At 40.7% G+C, this 12,907-nt stretch overlaps 1 protein-coding gene across 1 annotated transcript; it reads left to right on the top strand.

The window, feature by feature from the left end:
- Window positions 1-5,493: 5,493 nt before the first annotated feature.
- Window positions 5,494-12,621, top strand: FUT7 (fucosyltransferase 7). The gene is made up of 2 exons (XM_073599940.1): window positions 5,494-6,315; window positions 10,763-12,621. The coding sequence occupies exon 2, from the start codon at window positions 10,773-10,775 to the stop codon at window positions 11,817-11,819; it is 1,047 nt and encodes a 348-aa protein (XP_073456041.1). The 5' UTR covers window positions 5,494-6,315; window positions 10,763-10,772; the 3' UTR covers window positions 11,820-12,621.
- Window positions 12,622-12,907: the final 286 nt, after the last annotated feature.

The following is a 12,907-nucleotide window of genomic DNA, read 5'->3' as shown; positions in this document are numbered from 1 at the left end:
TCAAAGTAGTACAGGGAGTACGCTCTGAAGTCGGAGCGACTTCAGTAGTGTCTATTAAGACGCTAGCGTTAACTCCCATTGAAACTATTTCTGGAGCGACTTGGGGCGACTTGAGGACGTACAAGTCGGATCCCAAGTCGCCCCAGTGTGAACCGAGCCTAAGGATTCACAGCAGGTGGTTGATTTTAACATTCGTATAAAGAAAAAATTGATAAGGATACACAGAAAAAGAAGGCGAAAAAATTCCATAGGGATCTGAATGATTTCAGGTCTGGTAATGTATATCTTTGGCAACAAGGTAAAGCCCCATATAATACTGAAGTTAATGGGGATGGTGATCATTACCAGAACTCCTCTAGTCAATTGGGCAATAACCCGATTGTGGCCCCTCATGAAGGTGTGAATAGAAGGGTCAACGGTTCCAACCGCCCCCCAGAGAATTGGTCTACTCCTGTGAGGGGAAATAAGGGGTACGGGAGAAGTAATGATGGGAGAAATGTTTCTAATTCCTATCATCACGCACCTCCCAGCAATCAATACCAAGTCCCCACCTACAATAGGTTTGATCCCTTGAGGGAAAATATGGATAGAGCCCGAGGCCAATCTCCCCGTCCTTTTTTAGGGAGGGGGAGAGGTTGGCAGAAACGGGGTCGAGGGCGTCCGCAGCAGAGGGGGAGACCCCCAGGATGCTCGCAGCCAGGACAGGGCTCCCGTGCGCCCCAGTGGAGGGAGCAACCACAACAGGAGTGGAATTATGCCCAACACCCCAATTACTGGAGAGAAGAACAAGGGGTTGCAGGGCAGGACGAAGGGTCCAAAAAAAGAAGGCGGGAGCAGGATTAGGAGGTATTTTTAATTTAAGCAGTGCGGTTTTATCCCACAAAGAGACCAATATTTTACATTTAGGGCTGAAGTGTGGCCTGAAAAGGCCGATCAATAAATTTGATGTCTTTATTGACATACATAAATACATAAGAAAAGTAAATATTAAGAAGTATTTTATAAATAAAAATTCCCAATCAGTGAATATGGCGAATTCAGGGCCTACTGATAGCGGGTTAAGAAACAAGTCCCTTTTTAATCCTTTGAATAGTGCAAATCAGCATATTGAGGTATTTAAAGGATTAGTGACACGGGATTTGGAGCGTTTAGTGCCTAGAAAGAAAGTAAATCCCCAACATATACTAGACGGGATCACTATGCTTGAAAAGAGGAAGGAAATAGTGATAAGACCCGCTGATAAAGGGGGTGGGGTAGTGATTTTAAATAAGGAATTTTATCATAATCAATTGACCGCGATGTTAGATGACAAATACACTTATATAGAATTAAGTAGGGATCCGACTGTGCAATATGAAAAAGATCTCAGGAAACTGGTTGAGATGGGGTACTCGACAGGTGTGTTGTCGAATAGAGAAAGAAAGTATCTTGTGCCAAGTAACAGCAGAATCCCCACAATTTACACATTACCTAAGATACATAAAGACTTGATTAACCCACCCGGGAGGCCCATAGTGAACGGGATTGGCTCTATTACATCTCGAATGGGCCAATACCTTGATCACTTTCTCCAGGATAGTGTTATACGGACTAAGGCGTATCTTAAGGATACGAAGAGTCTCCTGCAGATTTTACAGCAGGTTGACCTATCAGGAAAACATGAGCTTTATTTAGTAACGGCAGACGTGGCTTCTTTATATTCAATCATCCAGCACGACGACGCGCTTTTGGCGCTGAATTGGGCCCTATGCCAACGTGATGATTTGCCACAGAATCAAAAAGTCTTTATTAGAAATGCCCTAGACTTCTGCCTAAGCCATAACTTTTTCTGGTTTGACGGCCGTTTCTTCTCCCAATGCAGGGGCGTTGCTATGGGGGCTAAATTCGCCCCAAGCATAGCAAATTTGTTTATGGGCGAATGGGAAGACAAAACGATTTTTTCAACACCCCGCGCCCAGCTCCTGTTATACAAACGATACATTGATGATTTGTTTTTTATCTGGGAAGGATCTAGTGACAGTCTACATGAATTTTTAAAGGAACTTAATTCTAATGTTAACAATATTAAACTGACTAGCGAATTCAGTCAGGATGAGATACATTTTTTGGATTTAAGTATTTTTAGACAGGGTGATAAGTTAGGGACTAGGGTCTATTTTAAACCTACAGACTCGAATAGTTACTTGCCCATTGACAGTGGCCATCACCCTATGTGGCTAAAGAATATTCCGAAGGGACAGCTTACTAGGGTGAAAAGGAACTGTTCAGAAGACGTAGATTTTTTGGCACAGGCGCAGATTATAAAGAATAAATTTATTGAAAAAGGGTACCATGAGGAAGCGCTAGATTTTATTATTCAGGAACTATCTATACAACCTAGAGGTAACTTCTTGGAAAATGGTCCTCTGGTCCCTAATAGGAACAATCATGAATGGAGCTTTATTTCAAGCTTTCATTCACAGTACAAAGAAGTGGAACGCATTTTTTCCGCCCACTGGCATGTGCTGTGCATGGACAGGGCGCTACAATCAGTCCTGCCCTCTAGGCCTCAGTTTATATATAGGAGAGCCCAGAGTTTCTCAGACAAAATAGTACGAAAGGTACTGGACCCTCCGGCCAGGCCCCTGTCTTTTTGGAATAAGAATGGTTTTTATAGTTGTAGGAGGTGTCGGGCTTGTAAGGATGTTGAAAGACCACTAAGAGCATTGGAGAGTTTCACATCCACCTCTAATAATAAGGAGTTTACCATCAAAGAGCTCATTACGTGCAACACCTCCCATGTTGTCTATGCCCTCCAATGTCCATGTGGGCTCATGTATATAGGCCGCACTAAGAGGCTTTTAAGAATCAGGATCGCAGAGCACATAACCAACATAAAAATTGGTTTTAAAGACCATAGTGTCTCGCTCCATTTCAAATTGAAACATAACCAAGACCCCTCTGGCCTCAGATTCTGGGGCATTGACCATTTAAAACCAAACTGGAGGGGTTCAAATTTGGTCCGCGAACTGTCTAAGAGAGAGACCCAGTGGATCTTCTTGGCGGACACATTATCGCCAAAAGGGTTGAACGTGGAGTTGGATATTAACTGTTTTATAAGTGATTCCTGACTGTTTATTTTGGTGTAGAGGTGGTTAGGTGTTGTGGATAGTCTTGTTTGTGCCTCTATATCCTAAGATGCATACAGCTGTCACTTGCGCACATTATATAGTGTCTGGTGAATATTGATTTTGCTGTTATATCCTATGCTATATATAGTTGATGACAGCCTTTTTTTGCCTCTATATCCTATGTTTTATACAGTTGTCACTTGTGCACAATGTATAGTGCTTGGGGAATATCGATTTTGATCTTCTATCCTATGTTATATATAATTGAGGATAGCGCATAGTTGAGGCTCACAGCCTTGCTCTGTATTCTATATAATGTAAACTTTTAGCCCTACTTTTTATTATATATATCTCATTTAGTATCTTCACTAGTTTATGTCGTTTTAGACATCGTAGGTTTTAATTTATTTAAAGGGGTCTCCCCCTTTTTTTTTACATATGAACTACCCAGTTTTGGTCTTTTTAACCCACTATAATAATTGATTGTTTTTATTATATGTTTTTGATCATCCATCATTTACATTTAATGGTATATGTAATGATTCATTGGATTATATTAGGCATATGTTTTGCATCTGCCAATTGTTCTATTTCTATTTTTATTCTGCTGAGCTGACATGCAGTGAGCACTCTACACTGACCGCCTGACCTGCTGTGGTAACGTGCAGCGCTGATGTGAGTGACTGTTGCTGCATGTTTATGAATGTCGGCGGGTTAAAGATGATGGGTCCAGTGTATATGCTGACTGCATGTGCTAGTATTTTATTTACTTCCCCTCTGTGTTTCTTTTTTTAAAAATTAATACTGTAATGTATAATGGCTGATTTTATATGTTGGATATTCACTGACTTGCGCTGTTTAGCCTGTGAGAGTGCAGACTCGCTTATGCGAGCTGATGTGCAGAGCGACTATATGCCTTCCCCCTCCCCTGTAGAGAAACCGTCAGTGTGGTTTTCGGCGGACGACTTGCACCTGTCGTCACGCCGAACGACTGCCTGATTGGATGGGGTGTTTGGGGCGGGACATTATAGTCAGGTCCGTCAGTCGTGTAGGCACGCCCTCTGTTGAAGTCAGGATATGACGAAACGCGTCAGGGCGTGGCCTACACGACGCCGGAAGTGACGTTTGCGCTCCACCACAGTCTGTGCCACAACCAGGAAGTGAGTGATTGCTGCTTGGAAAGCGGAACCGACTGGAGCTGATGATGGTGAAGTGCTGTGTCTAAATGCTTCCTCTGATGTGCTTTTTTGACTGCTTTACAATGTACGTATAATGTTTGAAGGGGGGTCTTTGTGTGATGTGAAGGGCTTTTTATCTTAATAAACGGGATTACGCTATGTGCGCTTCTCTTTTGTTGTCTGGTGATTTATGAGCCTTGACCATCTTGGATCTCTCTGGAGCGTTGCTGACAGTGGCTGGTGGCTTGGATGTCTACTCTCTTGGATGCTTATATTTATTAAGCTTTTGGTGAGTTTAACCCCCTGAGGGGAATGTGTTCGCACAGGGTGGAAGTGGAAGGATCGGTGGAAGGTGCACGCTGAACCTCTATACTCTGATCACCTATGGACACTTTCTGAACCATTTTGCTTACTGCTCTTCTCTCTTTAATGACTTTTTTTGCATGTGAAGTTGGCCACATTATCCGTTTAGCTCAACATTAGCGCTGTTTTAGTGTGATATAGTGATCATTTTGTTGATTATGTTATACCACTATTCATGATAAGGAATCTGGAAGCCCCCTTTAACAAGGGGACCCCCAGATCCCGGCCTCCCCACCCATGGGAATTGGCAACTGGTACATTGTACCCCTACCCTTTCACAAAAAAGTGTCAAAAATACTAAAAAAGACAGGGGACACTTTGGGACAAGTCCTTTATTAAAAGATAGAAAAATAAAAATGTCCCACGTTGTAGATCCATCTCACGCAGCCGACAAGCCGGAAAAATAAAAATAAAAAAAAGCCGCAACAGCTCCGCTCCATTGAAGGCTACCGCCGAGTGACGCTTCTTCTCAGTGACAGCTGTTATATAGCTGAGGGTGGGGCCACCTGGTGATGTAAATGGGTGACCCCCGTCCCCCCTCTGATGCCTGGTTTTATTGGGGTTTTATTGTACCAAGATGTAAATTACATAACAAACAATCCTCATAAGTTGACCAATTTCACAATTAGGCTTCTTCTGAAGTACGTCCTAAAGAAATTAAATGCGTAGACTCATGAAGATTGTTTTTTATGTAATTTACATTCTGGTACAATAAAACAGCATATATTTAGGGTGTATCTATTTGATAAATATACAGTTGGTCTTAGAATTATGCACTGAGCATTGAGCATTGCTTTTATGTCCCTCTTTTCTTGTAAATTTTGTATGTTAATATAGATTTAATAAAAAATTGTATTTTTACTATAACTCTGCTGTACTCCCTATCTCGCCAGTAAAGTCTGACTCAAATTCCCTTTTTCTTTGTACACATACAGTATGCGTTACAGATGTGGCAGTGAATGTTTTATTTCCGGAATTGAAAATGATGGCAGGGAACTCTCAGTCGAAGCATCCAAGGAATAGGAAACCAGAGGATGACTTAGCTCACCAGGCTCCAACTAGAACTATAATATCACTATATAGTGAGCTGTTATTTTAGTAAATCCATGCAGAACCTACATTCTTCAAACAAGAATTTACAAGCCAAGTATAAAAAAAAATAAAAAAAATATCTGTTTGTTCTTAGTCCAAAATAAAATATAACGTATTATAGAAAAAGAGTGAAACAGTCCTGTGTGTACAACAGCCAGCAATAAATCTGCATGTTCGTGAAGACTTACTGCCCATTGCGTTACCCAGATGTGTACCAGTGCTGATACGTACTGAACTGAGTCAGTGTTCCTGAGCACTGCAGAACATCTTACACGGTGGTTTTAAAGAGGAAGGAGGAGGTCACACAACCAAAAAGCAGAAGGAACTGAGTGCAATGGCAGCTGTAAAAGTGCAGACACCTTTACACGGACACTCCGAGGAGGTGCCACCAAGACACCTGCCTACAGGCTCCACTATCGCCTGGAACCCAGAAGGGGGTGAGAAACACCGTGCAGAATGCAAAGAGCACAGGTACACTTTGTGGTGTAAGGGTCTGCAAGCCAAGGCAAGCTTCTAATAAAGATTCCTGGCACTTTGCCCTCAATTAATGGTCCATTGGTGCCCACACGCTGGTAAGTGACATTTGAGACATGCTTTTGGGGGTTAAAAAAAATCTGTCATATTCAAAGAAACAAACAGCTTGCTAAATGGGAGAAAGCTTTTCGTGACGAATATATTTTTTATTAAAACCTTGCAAATTCCTCACTGCATTGATCTTCTCCGGGAAAACTGTTGTAATTTGCTGAATACTAAGATAATGTAATTTAATTTAAGGATTCCCAAAATGTAATTTAAGGAATTTAAGCTTTCTATAATGGTCATCTGTGACTGATCATATTCAGAAAGAATGGCTGAATTACAGTATTTTCCAGCATCTTGGACTTTTTTTTTCCTTCAATATTTCGTTTCTGCAAGCTAAAAAAAAAAAAAAAAATAACTCACTCACTGCTGCCAGCAGAATGTCTATGATGCAATTTTATAAACCATTGACTGAATTTGTGTTTGCATTAATAAAAGCATGTTCCCCTCTCTACATTGATCTAACCACAATAACTCCAATAACCCATACTGCAATAAACATTTTTTAGCCTAAAACCCTAATTGTCCCTCTGTGCTAGACCCTGCAAAAGGAGTGCAGGTGGACAGCCGGTTAACCCCGTCCTATCCAGGTGTCTTAATCTGACCGGATTCAATCAATCTTTTTTTTTCCCATCATTTTAATTGTTTTCTGGATTTTTTTTTTTGTTTTTATTTTATTCTTATTTTTAATCTTATTTTATTATTATACTCTAAATTACTCAGTTAGAATGGGTTTTTCATAAGAAATCTAGAATTGTTAAAATGTTAAACTGTAAAATGGTTTAACAGTTCATCCATGCTTATCAATCATTTTTAAAGAGCAACTCTACTTTTGTTAAAAAAAAAAAAAAAAACATCCCCCTCTGCGTGATCTATGTACATTGCAAGGACTTTAACAAACTTTGTTGCAGAGTCCTACGTTATGTTATTCAGAAGAGATCCCTGTTTGTTTCTCTGTGCTCCTGTGCTAAGTGAGTCTAATGGGAGTGGTTTCATAATTATACACCAGCTGCTGCACCTGCAGGGCTCTAATGAGTTAAATTGCAGGGTCTGCATCCCTTTAGACGTGATTTCCTATTGGGGGTATCTCATCAAAAATGACAAAATGACAAGAATCTGACTTGTATCTTAGTGCAGTCTTCTGGGAAAATCAGTCAACCAATCACCCAAGCTGGAAACGATGTTTCTGGGGGGTGTTCAGTACACATTCTGTGTACAGAACACCTCCAGGTAGCCACATTGCATTTTACAGAAACTCACAGAGCTGCAGATTAACCGCTTCAGCAGAAGGGCACGTACAAGCAGATTAATGTACCTGTACGTTGCCCTTTGAGAGGCGGCTTGCCCGCCGGGAACTCCGTGATCTTGATCGCGGGACCCGCGGACTCGATGTCCGCAGGGATACCCGCGATTGTCTCACGGTGAGGAAGAACGGGGAGATGCTAATATAAACAAGCATTTCCCCGTTCACAGCTCCCTGTAATCGGGAGCGGTGATCAGTGTAGTGTCACACACAGCCCCTCCCCCCCACAGTTAGAATCATTCCCTAGGACACACTTAACCCCTACAGCGCCACCTAGTGGTTAACCCTTTCACTGCCAGTCATATTTACACAGTAATCAATACATTTTTAATCGTACTGATCGCTGTATAAATGTGAATGGTCCCAAAATTGTCCGACGTGTCCGCCATAATGTCGCAGTCACGATAAAAAAAAAAAAACGCTGATCGCCGCCATTACTAGTAAAAAAAAAATTTATCAATAAAAATGCCATAAAACTATCCCCTATATTGTAGACGCTATAACTTTTGCGCAAACCAATCAATAAACGCTTATTGTGATTTTTTTTACCAAAAATAGTTAAAAAAATACATATCGGCCTAAACTGAGGAAAAAAGTGTTTTTTTATATATTTTTTGGGGATATTATAGCAAAAAGTAAAAATAATGTGCTTTTTTTTCAAAATTGACGCTTTTTTTTGTTTATAGCGAAAAAAAAAACGCAGATCACTTATGTATGGACTGGCCCTTTAATATTCCCCCTAGGTTTGTTGTAGAACTCTTATTTTTATTATAAATGATGGCTGGAAACTATAGAATGATTTACTGTCTGAAAAATGTACAAAATGATCAAAGTATCATCGATTGATAAAGACATTTTAACCATTAATGGGCTTTGAAATGTTTGGTCTGAAACAAAACCACGGGCAGACATGGGCAGACACCTCTGCACTCTAGGCAAGCTTTACTGCATCTTATCCTGCACCGCATGAAAATTGAGCTAAAAGTCTGTATGTTTCTGAATCAGCTGAAAATCACTGCCGCTCCTCGCTCCTCTGATCTGATTGCACAAAAAAAAAAAATGATCTGAATGCATCGTCTAACAGCGACCTGCCTTCGGGGATTGTGATCTTTTTTTTACTCATTTGCTTTGCAATTATTTGCTGTGTACGTTTGTAAGAGTAGTTTATTTTCACACAAATTTTGCTGCATTTTTAAAATTAGTACCATTCGGTTTTCAAAAGGGCCAATCCATCCAAATGAAATATTTTTATATTGGTGGAGCTTGGTGGGCTGAGTGAATTGGTGGAGCTTGTCAAAATCTCCTTGCCATAATTCCATACTATGCTTATGTCCTCCTCAAATTTTTGGGTGCCCCTGTCTACCTTTGTGTGGCCCAAAGTCTCAGTTTCTTTTTCAAAGAGTGAGTAATAGAATAAGAAGCCCTCAAAGGGGAGATGCTTATTTGCTTCCTGACATCAGGAGAAAAAATGAGAGGTTTTGTGTGTCACCAGAATAGGAAAAGCAGAAGAGCAACAAAAACATTACAGATGTTCTAATCTCTTCATACTCTACAGAATAAATGTACTTTTTGTGATACTGCATTTCTTTCCCCATCAGAGAGATCATCCTATTGCCTCCTATTCTTGCAAACTCATGTGGACAGGAAGCAAGATTAAAGTGTTACAAAACCCAGGACCCTGCATTCACTATATCTGGTCTCCCACAGTACACAAAACATGCAATTATTTTAGTAAATATAAACTGCTAAATATCTTTTCTCATCAGCAGTATATGGCAGTCTTGTGACTTCTATCAGTGTCCAGCAGAGCACTGGGTAAAGCTTGTAAGAGGAGTTTTCATTTTCCTCTGACTGTCCCATGAGGCTGCATGACCCTCTGTCTGGACAATGCTGATTGGCTCTGTGCCGATCACATGCACCCTCCCCAACCCCCCCGCCAAAAAGAAACTCTCTAGCAATACCCACCAAACTGAGCATGTGCAGAGTGCCTCCTAGGGCTCTGTGCTATCAGCAGATGGATTGGGCACAGTAAAAGAACGGGAGGATTAAAAGACAGGATCAAACAGCCTTTTTACCTACTGCAGAGGATTAACCTCTTAGGGTCCACAGTGAGTATAACAAGCATACTTTACCACATATACAGACTGATTTTACTGTTGTGGGTTTAGTAACACTTTAATCTCCTTAAAATGGACACCGATAGCAAAGAACATCTGGCAGAGGTTCTAAACCTTTGCCACTCTCTACAAAATTAATAAAGAGTGAGCTCTGGTTGAAAATAAGCTTTGGTTAGGGTTGAGCTTCACATATTAGGGTTCCAAAGAACCATTATAGTTTAGGTAAAGTGTTGAGATTCACTGGAAGATTAGGCTTAAAGTGGAACTCCAGCCTTTGTATACTGGGGAGGGCAGAACACTTGTAAGATTTTTGTGTGCGTCTCTGTCAATGATTACTTTTTGTCCTGGAAACAAAACAAGAATGTGAGATGAAAATATCACCACTAGAGTCCCTGAGAAAGAATTTAAAAAATCTTATTTTGGGTAAGAATATTATTTCCTATGATCATCAGTACCATCTAGTGGCCATAATGCAGTATTTTTGTTTGGTTGGGGTATTTCAGGAAAATATGGCATTATGTAGGGACATGGCACTGACAATCCTAGAAAATAATCAGGATTACACAAAATACAGCTATGCAATATTTTTCTTCATATGCAGTACACAGATTTGCATTCTCTTTGTCCCCAGGCACCAACTCTAAATTATTTTGTAAACTACATGCTCAGACCTGACCCTTTCACAGTACTAGCGTATTAATATATTTAAAGAATTTTTTTTTGGGGGGGGTCTTACTCTCTTTTGCAACCGATCATTTGTTTTGAACGTCAGTCAGCAGAGTCGGAACTCCAGGTCTGCATACAAGTTTCAGGTAAGTGATTCAGAAAGCACTAACCCCTGCAATTGCCTTTTGTGCTGGTCACCTGGCCGTCACCCTGATCAATAATTTTTGAGTGGTTGACTCAAAAGAAGCCTGCAGATGAGGACATCTCAAATGTGGGCATTCAAAATATTCTGCTGTTATATAAAAAGTCGGTTACTGTACCGAGTTGTCTAATGAAGATCTTCTCTCTCCACAGGAACATCATAATGGTGTTACCAATGCCCAAAATACACAGGCTACGAAATTATATGGCTCTGGGCAGCATCTTTGTGCTGTTAGGTCTAGGATGGAATATACAATCTGTACTTTTTACTTCTGGTTCTGAACAAGCCATGACTACCTCACAAGATGTTTACACCACAGTACTGATTTGGCACTGGCCTTTCCACCATCCTCTGAACATCTCAGGAGACGTTTGCTTAGACCTCTATAACATCAAGAACTGCAGATTGACAGATAATAGGGACAAGCTGAATCTTAGTGATGTGGTGGTCTTTCACCATAGGGAATTAAATAAGAAAGGCCATTATATGCCCCCTGACCCAAGGAACCCTGCACAAATGTGGGTTTGGGCAAATCTAGAGTCTCCATCCCACACCAACAACCTTGGCAAATGGAACAATGTGTTCAACTGGACACTAACCTACCGAGAGGATTCAGACATCTTCATGCCTTATGGGCAGTTGGTTCCCAAATTACATATGCAATTTAATACCTCTGCTAAGACGAGCCTGTTGACCTGGGCTGTTAGTAATTATCACCAGACTCAAAAACGGGTGCAATTCTTCAAGGAGTTTTCAAAATACCTCAATGTGGATGTGTATGGAAAAGCCAGTAAAAAGCCTCTGTGTTCATCGTGCCTTCTTCCCACCATATCCCGTTACTACTTCTACCTCGCCTTGGAGAATTCAGTACATAAAGACTACATCACCGAGAAACTTTGGAAAAACTCCTTTCTAGCAGGATCGGTCCCTGTAGTGCTCGGCCCACCACGAGAAAACTATGAGAAATTTATACCTGCAGACTCTTTTATTCATGTCTCTGACTTTGCATCAGCCAAAGATCTAGCTGAGTTTTTAAAGTCCATGAACATAGAGCACTATGAACGATACTTCCGCTGGCGGCAGGAGTATGGTGTAAAGATATACAATGATTGGAGAGAGAGATTTTGTATGATCTGTTCCAGATTTCCTCATCTGCCCAAGAATAAAGTCTATTCTAATTTAGAAGGCTGGTTTATGGGCAATAGTTAAGGGAGGCTGGTCCCCTTCGAAGTCTGCCCAGCTCACCAACAGAAAAAGTTATGTCAAAGAAAAGGTACTGTTCATAACAACCCACCTCCTTTAGATAATGAAAGCCAGGATCGGATTGGTTGTTACAGTGGTACTAAAGCCTAAATGTGTCTTACATTAAAGTAGAACTATAGGCAAAACTTTTTTTTTTTTCATTTTGGATAGAATAAGGGAGGGTTATAATCCCTGTCAGATTTTTTTTTCGTCATCTTGTGAGATTTCCCTTCATTTCCTGTCCCATAGCCAAACAGGAAGTCAGAGGAAATCCCTGCAAATTAAAGGGAATTCCTTGGGGACCCCCAGGTCACCAGAACTAGTGTCCCCATTGGAAGATTTTCCCTCTATTACTTTTCTGGGGACATCCCAAAATTTGGGAATTATTTTTACTTTCACTTTTAATGAGAATGGTAAACAGGACAAATAGAGAAGGTGAATTTCCTTAACGGGGGCACAGCCAGCAATAAAAACTGACTGGTGTTCTAATCCCTCTCCACTCTAGCCAAGACTTTAAAAAAAAAAAAAAAAAAAAAAAAAAGGATTTTGTCTTTAGTTATATTCATTCTCTGTGTTAAAGGTAAAAAATACCCCACTACCGGTCCTACCCCCTCTGTCCCCCCTAAACACCTTGCTCCATGTCACCACTCCAGCGCTGTCTCTGGCTCCAGAATAAAAATAGAATTGTGCATCAAAATCACAGACAAAAATATCTGACATACATCGATTTGTGATTTTGAAATAAATATTTCTTCTGGAATCTTAACAATTGGTGGTGTAGTGCTTCTTTCCTGGAGGTATTCATTGCCCATGTGTGTCCCTCACCTTCTCACAGAAATATAGAAGAGTGATAGGAAAAGGGATTCATTGAGTCCCCCCCCCCCCCTTTTTTTTAATTGCTTGTTATTTTTTCTTTCACTTGGAAGTAATGCGAACTCTACTTGTTTTGTTGACCAAACTGGGACAGAAAGTGATTGACACTCCAAAAGGGTAGTGAAGTAAGGGGAACAATGTTTACATACTATGGATTTATGCATGTGTGTGTGTTCGTTAGT

The sequence above is a fragment of the Aquarana catesbeiana genome, linkage group LG09, assembly GCF_042186555.1.
Source record: "Aquarana catesbeiana isolate 2022-GZ linkage group LG09, ASM4218655v1, whole genome shotgun sequence".
Lineage (NCBI taxonomy): Eukaryota > Metazoa > Chordata > Amphibia > Anura > Ranidae > Aquarana > Aquarana catesbeiana.
Note: the sequence above shows the minus strand (reverse complement) of the source record. Positions and strands in the feature narration are given on the sequence as shown.

What these genes read in the sequence shown, in the direction of transcription:
- FUT7 (XM_073599940.1), top strand. Translation starts at nt 10,773, where the DNA reads ATGGTGTTACCAATGCCCAAAATACACAGGCTACGAAATTATATGGCT.